The sequence below is a fragment of the Bubalus kerabau genome, chromosome 4 (assembly GCF_029407905.1).
Source record: "Bubalus kerabau isolate K-KA32 ecotype Philippines breed swamp buffalo chromosome 4, PCC_UOA_SB_1v2, whole genome shotgun sequence".
Lineage (NCBI taxonomy): Eukaryota > Metazoa > Chordata > Mammalia > Artiodactyla > Bovidae > Bubalus > Bubalus kerabau.
The window spans coordinates 21043893-21056211 of NC_073627.1; the positions used below are offsets into that span (position 1 = coordinate 21043893).

The 12319-nt window shown below is 41.9% G+C and overlaps 1 protein-coding gene across 5 annotated transcripts in view; it reads right to left on the reverse strand.

Annotated features, from left to right (window-relative positions):
- Window positions 1-12319, reverse strand: part of NBR1 (NBR1 autophagy cargo receptor) — a 30722-nt gene that overhangs the window by 9466 nt on the left and 8937 nt on the right. For 2 of the 5 annotated variants that reach the window (XM_055575780.1, XM_055575779.1), the window contains exons 6-15: window positions 6259-6453; window positions 5867-5944; window positions 5160-5374; window positions 4515-4682; window positions 3887-4096; window positions 2941-3100; window positions 2557-2847; window positions 1359-1505; window positions 802-877; window positions 168-278 (exon numbers count right to left, since the gene is read on the reverse strand). In XM_055575780.1, the coding sequence (XP_055431755.1) occupies window positions 168-278; window positions 802-877; window positions 1359-1505; window positions 2557-2847; window positions 2941-3100; window positions 3887-4096; window positions 4515-4682; window positions 5160-5374; window positions 5867-5944; window positions 6259-6453 (1651 nt within the window). The remainder of the gene's footprint in view (window positions 1-167; window positions 279-801; window positions 878-1358; window positions 1506-2556; window positions 2848-2940; window positions 3101-3886; window positions 4097-4514; window positions 4683-5159; window positions 5375-5866; window positions 5945-6258; window positions 6454-12319) is intronic. The other 3 variants (XM_055575781.1, XM_055575782.1, XM_055575783.1) reach the window with 3 other exon arrangements.

Consider the following 12319-nt stretch of genomic DNA (forward strand, 5'->3'; position numbering starts at 1 on the left):
AAGGAATAACTGCTGTCTGTGCTATGTGAAGGTGAGACTTCAAAATATCAGAGCCTATGGAAAACCCGTTCACACACCAAGGTAAGGTTAGTAGAAGGTATGGATAACAACAGGGCGTGGTATGGAAGGGGAGGATGCAAATGCTTTACAAATATTTAACCCCTTACCAGGAAGTGCTTTAAATCCCGCCCCTTCACTCTCTTCCTGTATCTGCCCCAAGCCTGGCTTCTCTATTAAAGGACTGTCATGTGGCAGAGGAGACATGCAGGGAGTCATATCTGGAGAATGAAGATAGGAGAACCATCAACCAAGAAAAAGCATTGCATCATCAATACTCAGTGTCCAGAAGCAGCAGCTTCTAGGTTTCCTGCCACCTGCAGAACTAAAATAAACCCAGATATGCTCCAAGGCCTGTTGTAAAGAATTTTTCCAGACCATCAAGTACACAAGTATCTCAGGTCAATCAACACAGGAAGGATCATAAACAGTTGTTTGGCTTTGGAAGACCATGGCCAAGACACAGAACCATGAATGTAAAGTAACAAAGGGACACAAACACCTAGGAGAAATGGAGAAGAGGGTCCCTTTATGGTGGGGAAACTCTGTACAAACTTGTATTGTTGCCTCTGACCGACAACAGGGAAATGCAGGAAAATGGGCCCATGGGTGCAGTTTTAATATCACATTGTGGGAGAAATCCTTGCCTACTAATATCTCAGAAGGACACAGTAACTACCAGAGTCAGGGGGGCAATACTACTGGGCCTGTTAATAAACAAGGTGGACCAAGTGACATTCTTACCTACAGGAGTGTTGTGGGGCACTCTCTCCAACTCTTGGACAATATTTATATCCAGTAGCTCAAAGGACAGCAGATCCTGAAAAAAAAAGGGGGGAGGGCATGTTAGGCTACTTGCAACACATGCTAGAGCCATGTTTTGTGTTAAAGGCAACTGAGCTCCACATCATCCTAGATTCAACTCGTGTTCAAATTCATGCCTCATCTCAGTCAAGTGAGAACAAGAAGAGTTAATGGGAACCAAACATTCAAATAGCCACTGGGAGAGAAAGCAGATGTAGTGGGGGTGAAGGAGAACCAGTTAGCCAGAAAGAAGAGGCAGCGAAGGGGAAGTTGTGGGAACCACAAGATAAGTTCCCAATTCAAAGAGGAAACATTTAGTTTGGAAACTTGCTTCCACTGGGGATGATCTTGCCATTTGATGCATCTCACTAGATTAGAGTGGTCTATCTCTAACTTCCTGGGCACCACCGACGGCTCTACCCTCTTCCCTTCAACAAGTTAAGAACTTGTTCCCCAGGGTTTTCTGTCCCTTCCCCTCAAAATGCTCAATCTTCCACCTGGGCAGTCAGAAGATCCACAGATGGGATGTAGAGCTCCCTCTTGCTGGGAGCATTCTTTGCCTTCTGTGGGATGCAGGTTCCTGGCCCTTCTGTCTGCTCAGTTGTTTCACCAGGCAGAATTTCTTCTTCAGCCAGAAAAGCTTCCTATGGAGAGAAACCATTGGGACACATTTTTGGCCCTCAACAGAACTCAAAAAGCAAGTTGACGGCTGCCTCCCTAAAATCAAATGCACTGTATATAGTAAAACCTTTTGTTTTAATTTCACACTTTTCTATGAAGAAGCTGCAAAAAGAGTACAGCTGCTGCTGCTGCTAAGTCGCTTTAGTCGTGTCCGACTCTGTACGACCCCATAGACGACAGCCCACCAGGCTTCCCTGTCCCTGGGATTCTCCAGGCAAGAACACTGGAGTGGGTTGCCATTTCCTTCTCCAATGCAGGAAAGTGAAAAGTGAAAGTGAAGTCGCTCAGTCGTGTCCGACTCTATCGACCCCATGGACTGCAGCCTACCAGGCTCCTCCATCCATGGGATTGTCTAGGCAAAAGTACTGGAGTAGGGTGCCATTGCCTTCTCCGAACGAGTACAGAGAGTTTACTAATTACCCACTTCATCTAGCTTCCCCTAACGATAGTAGCTTAGATTAACCATAATAACAATAGTCAAAACCAGAACATCATCACTGGGTAACTTAAATTTAAGCAGTAAATAGGGAAGTTGCCTTAAAACAACATGCACAGGACTTCCCTGGTGGTCCACTGGTTAAGAATCCACCTGCCAATACAGGGGACACAGGTATGATCCCTGGTCTTGGAAGAACCCACGTGCTGTGGAGCACTAAACCGGTGCCCAAAACTCCTGAAGCCCACGCTCCACAACAAAAGAACTCATTGCAGTGAGTGCACCGCAATAAAGAGTAACCCTAACCCCACTCACTGCACTAGTGAAAGCCTGTGCAGCATCAATGAGCCAGAGGAGCCAAAAAAAAAAAAACAAACATCAGAAAACTGTGCACCAAGTAACGACCAGGGTTAAGCACTGAGGGACACCTGCATGCAGATCTGAAGGACACACAAACAAAGTCCCAGAAGACTAGGCCCAATATAAGCATACTGATGTGTTTGGGGGGAGGGGAGAAGCTGGCCTTTCCAGGTTTCTGAAGGATCCACCAGCTGTGAACAGGCCCTTCCAATGCTCACCTCTTGCTGGCAGGTGAGATCATCACCTCTGCTTGAGCTCATCATGCTCTTTTCACTGTTATCCGGGCTCTCTGTGGAGGGGAAAGGATCCACTATGATGCTGCACCAGACCCGAGGCCCGAACTGCTGGCCTTTGTGAGAAAGACGCCAATGGGAAGTGTATGTCCCCTCCAAGGTTGGGGCAATGAACTCCACAGACACGACTCCCACATGGCCAGCCTTTAGGCAGGGAACCAAAACATCCTTCTTTTCAGTAGAAGCCAAAGTCAGGTTTCCCCACATGAACTTGAGCTGAGAAGAATAGTAACAGGAGAAAGAAAGTTTGTCAGTTAAACACTCTGCCATTTCAACCACTTCACATTCACACTTTGTGAGGAAAACTACCTTTGTGTCTGTGCTCCACTTGACATTTCCTGTATTTTTCATCCTCCAGTGTTTGATAAACTTGGTTCCTGGCTGGAGGTGAGTCCCATCAGGCAAATTCTCATCCACAAATGCTGCACTGAGTGTTGGCATAACTGGGGCACAGGGTTGCAGAGGGAGCCTGAACAGAAATTTAGATATTTAACTACTTGTGTTGGGTGTGATGTATTCTGAATATCCAGTATGTGGTTCAATATGCAGACCATGACCCTGGAGGGCATACTAGTGCATCTGCTTTATAATGGGAATTCCCTTACAGTCCAGTGGTTAGAATTCGTTGCTTTCACTGCTGAGGGCCTCGGTTCGATCCCTGGTCTGGGAACTAAGAACCCGCAAGCTTCATGTGGTGCAAAAAACCCTCCAACAACAACAAGAACAAACTATTAACATTTTTTAAGAAAACAAGCTGACCCAAGGAATTCCCTGGCAGTCTAGTGGTTAGGACTCCGTGCTTCCACTGTAGGGAGTACGGGTCTGATCATTGGTCAGTGGACTAAGATCCTACCTGCCCTATGGCACAGCTGAAAGAACAAAACAAGGGGACCTAACTCCTAAGTTAAAAAGCTATGGTGAGGATAACTGAAAGGGTCCATAAATACCACAACTAGAGAGTTGGGCTCTTAAAACATTTGCTCCTTTTGCTTCAAATCCAGACTGCCTTCAGTAAAAAGAGATTACACCAGTTTTTGAACTTTACTGGTTTCTGTTTTTCTGAAGAAGCCAACAAAGGAAGTGTCAAAGATAACTAGCAAACCACCCTTTAAGAACACAAAGTTCAGAAAATGGGAAGTTTTAAGGGTTTGAGTGTTAGGAGTTAGCAATAATAAATAAGACAGAAGTTGGCTTAAGTTCCAGTTTTAGATGGCTGGACCTAAAGCTCTGGCTCCTGCCCTGGCCCTGGGCTTACATCGGGGTGTTTGACTGCAGCAGGCTCTCGGGTCGACCCAAAGGAGATTTGGGGTTCTGCAGCCCGTGAAGCGAATTCCATAGATGAATCTTCCTGTGGAGTTTAAGCTGCTTTTTAAGTTCCTTGACCTCTGCTTTACGCTGTTTCTTCTCAGCCCGCAACCTTTGCTTTTCTGCTTTAAGAAAGTTCTTATCAACTTGCTTCTGGAGCCTGCGAGATTAAAAAAAAAGTCTTAAAATACAAATCTCACAAACCTTGAAGCTATTCTGAGCCACCTGTGGTCTTCATCAGCGTCTGCTTCTAGTTTAGTTTCTTAATTTCTTTCTGCAGTTCTGGTTTCCATCTCATTAGCTCCGGATAATTATCCCTGTCACCGCACATCAACTGGAAAGGAGCTGGAACTAAGGAGACTCTTCTGTCTTTTTTTGGCTGTGCCACATGGCTTGTGGGAGCTCAGTTCCTCAACCAGGGATCAAACCTGTGTTCCCTGCAATGGATGTGCAGAGTCCTAACCAATGGATGGACCACAAGGGAAGTCCAGGAGACTATTTAGTTTTGTGATCCCACCCTGTCACCAAAACCAAGAAGCCAACCAGAGAACAAACACCCCATATATATACGGTTTTACCTGGCCTGTTCCAGAGCAGCAGGAAGACGAGGAGTAGAGAACCTCGAGTGAGAAAACGGTTCAGAGGAACCCACAACAGGTCTCCTCAACTTCAGCAGGACATGATTGGAGTCATGGGCATACGGCCCCGATTCACAATCTTCGCAGATATTGTAGGATGGGCAGAGGCTGTGAGAAAAGGAATGGCACAGTGGGAAGGACCTGAGGTCAGAAGATAAGGACCCAGACTTCCATATATTTGCTCTATCATCACTGAGGTGGGAGCCTGAGCATGCCACCCACTCATGCCATGTCTCAATCCTCATGAATCAGTGAAGATGGTGACACTTCATCTATACCTACTTCAAAGGACAATCAATGGGAGGAAAGATATGAAAGCGTTTGGAATAGGGAGACAACCCTTGGGGATCCAATTTCGTTTTGGAGAACTTAATTTTGTCTGGCTCTCTCAATTCAAATGTATACCTGAACACAGCAATCTAATTACTCACTCTTCAAACAGTTATTTTCTCTTGTGGGTGAAGAGTAGCTTGTTTTCAGTACAGAGCTGCTGTGTCTGATGCTCAGAGTAAGTACACGCTTTATCCCCCAGAACATTAGAACCTCCCGCTTTAAGGGGTGTTCATTCCCAAGCTATTGCTTTACCTGCACTGGTAGCGCACACCCACGATACTCCTTTGGCAGCTGCTACAAGCAATATGCCAGCTGAACTGGTTTTCTGGCAAAAACAGTGTTTCCTCTGAAACAGGCATTGAAACTTCTGAGGGACACGAACCTAAGGATGGATGCTGGAGGACAAGCTTCTCATGTAATTTCTGTTCAAGCTTTTCAACCGTTTCTTTAACCACTTGCTCTCTGAACTAGAATACAGAAAAAGCAGGGGGAGGGTGGGGGGCGGAATTCTCTCAGTTCCAAGACTGGAAAAAGGCATGAAGATATAAAATAAACCTGAAACCTCACCATCTCTGGTATAAGAACACGATAATCAGATAATAGATACAGAATGAATGGACAGAAACATAGCAAAAAAAAAAGTCTAATCCTTCCACAGCTAAAGTGGCTTCAAAGCAAATATCAAGAAGCCCTTTGATGAGTAAATTTTTAACACTTCCTTCTCAAGGACAGAAATTTGTCTTTTTCCCTTACATCCTTAAACTCACCCCTTTTCTAGTACATCACTGCAAAAGCCAGGAACTTTCTTGACTAGAACTGCTGTAGTTTGGAAATTATTAGCTACCATTCTTCGTTCACCTGTACCAGAGGCAGCAGCCCTCTGGAGCTAGCTTTCTATCTCGTCAACAATCCATCTGTGCCAACACTGCTGCTAAACCCAAGCTGGAAAGAACACTCACTGTCTCTAGGTAGCTTGTGAACCAGTCAGGGGGCTTGTCTTGAGGCTGGTCTGGATTATGTGGAGCAGGTGGAAGCTGCTGCAAATAAACACAAATCCAAGATACTTTTTTTTCTTCTGTTTAAAGTAATTGTCCTATAATGTATTATTTTGAGGTTTCTTTTGTCAAATAATATTAACGTATAGTTTTTAAAAATGAGCATGAAAAAGTATAAGAAAAATGTCACCCTATTCATGGTCCTCTCCAGAAGTAACCACTGTTACCAGTTCAAAAAGTCAGACAAAGACGGTCACAATTAACTCCCAAACCTCTGAAGAACAGCTCAAATCTTAGACCAGAGACAATGAAACACAGGTCAGAAAAATCACAGAGATAAGTCGTTCCCTTCGTACCTGTGTTGCAGGATCCTCTGGGGTCTTCATGTCTGACCCCAAGACTCTCACCAGTGAAGAATAATGTGCAAGTGGCTTCTTTCCTGTCCTAGCAACTGGTCGTTTTTCTGTTCCAGTGGGGGGTGGGGCTTCTTCACCAACACGGCACCCTTCATGGACTTGCATCTGCAGTTGGTTTCCCTGCTTAACTGCCATCTGAGAGCATAAGTTATGAAATAAAAACAATATTATGTGACTCTTTTCCTAAATAAAAATTCAAAGCCACAAAAACAGAAAAGGTATGGGAACATTTGCTGGAAAATATCACGATTTATGCTTCTCTGTATATCTGTAATATTTTTTTAATATTCTTTTATCTTAGAGGTAAACTGTCTGCTGATTTCCCAGACTATACCTATTCCTCAAAATGGTTTCTTTCTTTTTTGGGGGTGGGGAGAGTGTTTTTTCAAACTTATTATGAAAATTTTCAAACATACACAAAAGTAGAAGGAGTAGTGTGATAAATCCCCAATGATTCATGCTTTTTTAAGTTAGGTCAAATGACAAACATGCTAATGCTTAGCCTGCTGTTTCTTTGCCAAGAATGTTAACTAGGAATGGTTTTGTTAAAAACGAAGTTTTTAGTGTAGCTCTTCATTAGTTGAGATGTTTTCATTAATTGGGTTTCATTAATTGTGTTGTTTAATTTTTAAAAATGTAAGTGTAACTGACATAACATTAGTTTCAGATGTACAACGTAACGATTTGACATTGGTATACACTGTGAAATGATCACCACCTTTGTCCAGTTATCATCTGTTAATTGGTTTATAATGTAGGACTCCATTTACGGATTCTAGTCTCAACTTTACAAAAGTCAATTTTAAGACTCAGAAAAGTTAGACTTATGTTCCATAGTTAAGTCTTTACCTTTCCACTAAGAATAGTATTTTGGGAAGCATGCTTAAGTGGTCACCTCTTTTTGAAGAGAATCTTCTCAAACACTCTATTTTTAAAAAACTCTACTTCAAGGAGCATTTGAGGTTTCAAGAAGGTACTCCGGCATCCAAGGAGAGATTAACGGTCAAGTCTGTGGGGTTCTAGCTCCTCCCACTTGTTACCCAGTGACAAGAACTGTTCTTTTATCTATTTTCACACATTAGACTTCTTAAGATTCCACTTAGAAACAGCACTCTGTGGCCAAAACATCTGAAAGCTCTTCTTATCTTAGGTCAGGGATCAGCAAAATTTCTTTTTTTCTTTAACTGAAGTATAGTGGATTTACAATGACTCAGGTCAGGTGTAGAGCAAAGTGATTGCAATACATATACACACACACTTTTTCAAGTTTCTTGTCCATAATAGGTTATTATAAGACATTGAATATAGTTCTCTGTGCTATACAGGAGGTTCTTGTTGTTCAACAAACTTTCTTAAAGGGCCATATAATAAATATTTTAGGCTTGTAGGCCATTCAACTTCTGCTACAACTACTCAACTCTGCCATTGTGGCACAAAGGTAGCCAGAGACAAAACACAATGAACGGGCAGGACTGTGTTCTAATAAAACTTTATTTATGTGGCCAGGACAAAGACAGAAATATAGATCAATGGAACAAAATAGAAAGCCCAGAGATAAATCCACGCACATATGGACACCTTATCTTTGACAAAGGAGGCAAGAATATACAATGGATTAAAGACAATCTCTTTAACAAGTGGTGCTGGGAAATCTGGTCAACCACTTGTAAAAGAATGAAACTAGAACACTTTCTAACACCATACACAAAAATAAACTCAAAATGGATTAAAGATCTAAACGTAAGACCAGAAACTATAAAACTCCTAGAAGAGAACATAGGCAAAACACTCTCCGACATACATCACAGCAGGATCCTCTATGACCCACCTCCCAGAATATTGGAAATAAAAGCAAAAATAAACAAATGGGACCTAATTAACCTTAAAAGCTTCTGCACATCAAAGGAAACTATTAGCAAGGTGAAAAGACAGCCCTCAGAATGGGAGAAGATAATAGCAAATGAAGCAACTGACAAACAACTAATCTCGAGAATATACAAGCAACTCCTACAGCTCAACTCCAGAAAAATAAATGACCCAATCAAAAAATGGGCCAAAGAACTAAATAGACATTTCTCCAAAGAAGACATACAGATGGCTAACAAACACATGAAAAGATGCTCAACATCACTCATTATCAGAGAAATGCAAATCAAAACCACTATGAGGTACCAGTCCACACCAGTCAGAATGGCTGCGATCCAAAAGTCTACAAGTAATAAATGCTGGAGAGGGTGTGGAGAAAAGGGCACCCTCTTACACTGTTGGTGGGAATGCAAACTAGTACAGCCACTATGGAGAACAGTGTGGAGATTCCTTAAAAAACTGGAAATAGAACTGCCTTATGATCCAGCAATCCCACTGCTGGGCATACACACTGAGGAAACCAGAAGGGAAAGAGACACGTGTACCCCAATGTTCATCGCAGCACTGTTTATAATAGCCAGGACATGGAAGCAACCTAGATGTCCATCAGCAGATGAATGGCTAAGAAAGCTGTGGTACATATACACAATGGAGTATTACTCAGCCATTAAAAAGAATACATTTGAATCAGTTCTAATGAGGTGGATGAAACTGGAGCCTATTATACAGAGTGAAGTAAGCCAGAAAGAAAAACACCAATACAGTATAAGAACTCATATATATGGAATTTAGAAAGATGGTAACAATAACCCTGTGTACGAGACAGCAAAAGAGACACTAATGTATAGAACAGTCTTATGGACTCTGTTAGAGAGGGAGAGGGTGGGAAGATTTGGGAGAATGGCATTGAAACATGTAAAATATCATGTATGAAACAAGTTGCCAGTCCAGGTTCGATGCACGATACTGGATGCTTGGGGCTGGTGCACTGGGACGACCCAGAGGGATGGTATGGGGAGGGAGGAGGGAGGAGGGTTCAGGATGGGGAACACATGTATACCTGTGGCGGATTCATTTTGATATTTAGCAAAACTAATACAATTATGCAAAGTTTAAAAATAAAATAAAATTAAAAATAAATAAATAAATAAATATGTGGCCAGGGTGAGGTCAGCAGCAAGGTGGTAAACAAGGAGTTTTGGGACATACGGCAAATGAATTTTACCGGTCGGATTCAGAAATAAGAACCTGAAACAGAAAACGTGGTGACCTAACCACCAATCATCTATAGACCTCTGTGGGGAAAGTTCACAAGGAAAGTTCATTTCTTAGCAAGGGAAAGCTTTACATTTTGAAGAAAACTAAAAAGTCAGCAACATAGTAAGAAATTGCTATGGCAGGAGATGAAGGCTTAAACCTCACAGGAATCTCAATTTACAGATTTATATCCTGATCATTTGAAATATCTCTAATTAATTAAAGAGGAAAGATTCAGGAAGCAACCTAGAAAAGTTACCAGTCCTTGTCAGAACTAGAAGTTGACCATCCTTTGTCAGAAGAATGAGTAGATCAACATTTGCTAGAACAATGTAGTACTGGTCAGGCTTTGTCTGAAGAACTCTGAGCTTTGAGCAGTCTCAGCCAGAAGAACAATGTAGCATAAGAGTAAACCCTCCTGCTAGTCCAAAGAAAAATATTAATTAAAAGAAAACATCATACCAAAAAACACAGGAAGAGGGACTTCCCTGGTACAATGGATAAGAATCCACCTGCCAATGCACAGGGCACAGGTTCAATCCCTGGTCCGGGAAGATCCCACATGCCATGGGGCAACTAAGCCTGTGTGCCACAACTACCGTGCCCACATGCCTAGAGCCTGTGCACTGCAACAAGAGAAGCCACTGCAATGAGAAGCCTGTGCAACCAAGAGTAGCCCCCTGGAAACAGAGACAGCCCCCATGCAGCAACAAAACCCCAGTGCAACCAAAAAATAATAATTTAAAAAATAATTGTAAAGCACAGGAAGAATGTGAACAAGTACAAGATAACTGTGCTATTAGAGAACAAGAATTAGGAGGAAATAAGAGAGAAGAAGCTCTAAGGCTTTACTAAAAAGGCCAGTATCTTTTTTTTTTGGCTGCACCATGTAGCTTATAGGATCTTAGTTCCCTAACCAGATAACCTGTGCCCTCCACGGTGAAAGCTCAGAGTCCTAACCACTGGACCACTCGGGAATTTCCACCAGTACTTTCTTTCTGGTGGAAAGGATTAAGATATCTGTTGGCTATTGAGTTCGGGTATGTACTATCCCTCCTAACACTGAACTAAATTTGTCAACAGAAACTGGACTGCTAAGCTATACTGAAAACGTTCAAACACTGTTTTTGTAAAAAGAAATTACATCTAAATACATGATTCCTTTTCTTCCTTTCACTTTTAATTTTTGTCCAAGCTACAGGGCATGTGGGATCTTAGTTCCCCATCCAGGGACTAAACGTGAGCCCCCCCTTTCAGAAGTGTGGCAGCTTAACCACTGGACCTTCAGAAAGTCCCTCCTTTTTTTTTAACTGAGGTATGGTTGATTTATAATACTATATACTTTCAGGTATATAACCTATAATTCATAATTTTTAAAGATCATATTGCATTTATAGTTATGATAAAATATGATATGGCTAAATTCTCCATTCCTTGTAGCTTATTTATTTTATATATATAATAGCTTGCATCTCTAAATCCTTTAACCCTTTCTTGTCCTTCCCTACTGGTAACCATTAGTTTGTTTTCTGTATTGGTAAGTTTGTTTCTTTTTTGTTATATTCACATTTTACTTTTTAGATTCCACATATATGACAACATACAGTATTTGCCTTTCTCTTTCTGATCTATTTCACTAAGCTACATTCATATTATTGTAAATGGCAAAACTTCTTTCTTTTTTATGGCTGACTAGTATTCCTGGACTTCCCTGGTGGCTCAGTGATATCCACCTGCCAATGCAGGAGATGTTTATTCTCCCTGGATCAGGAATATCCCTTGGAGGAAATGGCAACCCACTTCAGTATTCTTGCCTGGGAAATCTAATGGACAGAGGAGCCTGAAAGGTTACAATCCATGGGGTTGCAAAAGAGTCAGACATGACTTAGTAACTAAACAACAACTTACTGTGGGTGTGTGTACACATCTTTATCCATTCATCTGTTGATGGACATTTAGGTTGCTTCCATATCTAGACTAGTATAAATAATGCTGCTGTGAACATTGGGTGCACACCTCTTTTCAAGTTAGTATCTTCATTTCCTTTGTATATATACTCAGGAGTAAAATTGCTGGGTCATACAGTAGTTGTATTTTTAGTGTCTTGAGGAACATCCAAACTGTTTTTCATAGTGGCCACATCAAATTTACATACCCACCAACAGTGTACAAGTGTTCTCTTTTCTCCATAGACCTGCCATCATTTGTTATTTGTGACCCTCCTGATGATAGCCATTTTGACAGGCGTGAGGTGATCTGTTTCTTATTTATTTACCTCTGAAGGAAGGCTAGCCTGGAGAACTGAAAGAACCTTTTAGTTGAGTGACAGGTGTAACACTTCTATCATTTAAATTCAGATGAAATACAATGTTCACAAAAATTTTTAAGTTATATATATATATATACACACACACACACACACACACACACACACTTAGAAAAGGCAGAGGATGCTAAGTCACTTCAGTCGTGTCCGACTCTGTGTGACCCCATAGATGGCAGCCCACCAGGCTTCCGCGTCCCTGGGATTCTCCAGGCAAGAACACTGGAGTGGGTTGCCATTTCCTTCTCCAATGCATGAAAGTGAAAAGAGAAAGTGAAGTCGCTCAGTCGTGTCCGACTCTTGGACCCCATGGACTGCAGCCCACCAGGCTCCTCCATCCATTGGATTTTCCAGGCAAGAGTACTGGAGTGGGGTGCCATTGCCTTCTCCAAAGGCAGAGGAACCAGAGATCATATTGCCAACATCTGTTGGATCATCGAAAAAGCAAGAGAGTTCCAGAAAAACATCTACTTCTGCTTTACTGACTACACCAAACCTTTGACTGTGTGGATCACAACAAACTGTGGAAAATTCTTAAACGGGAATAGCAGACCA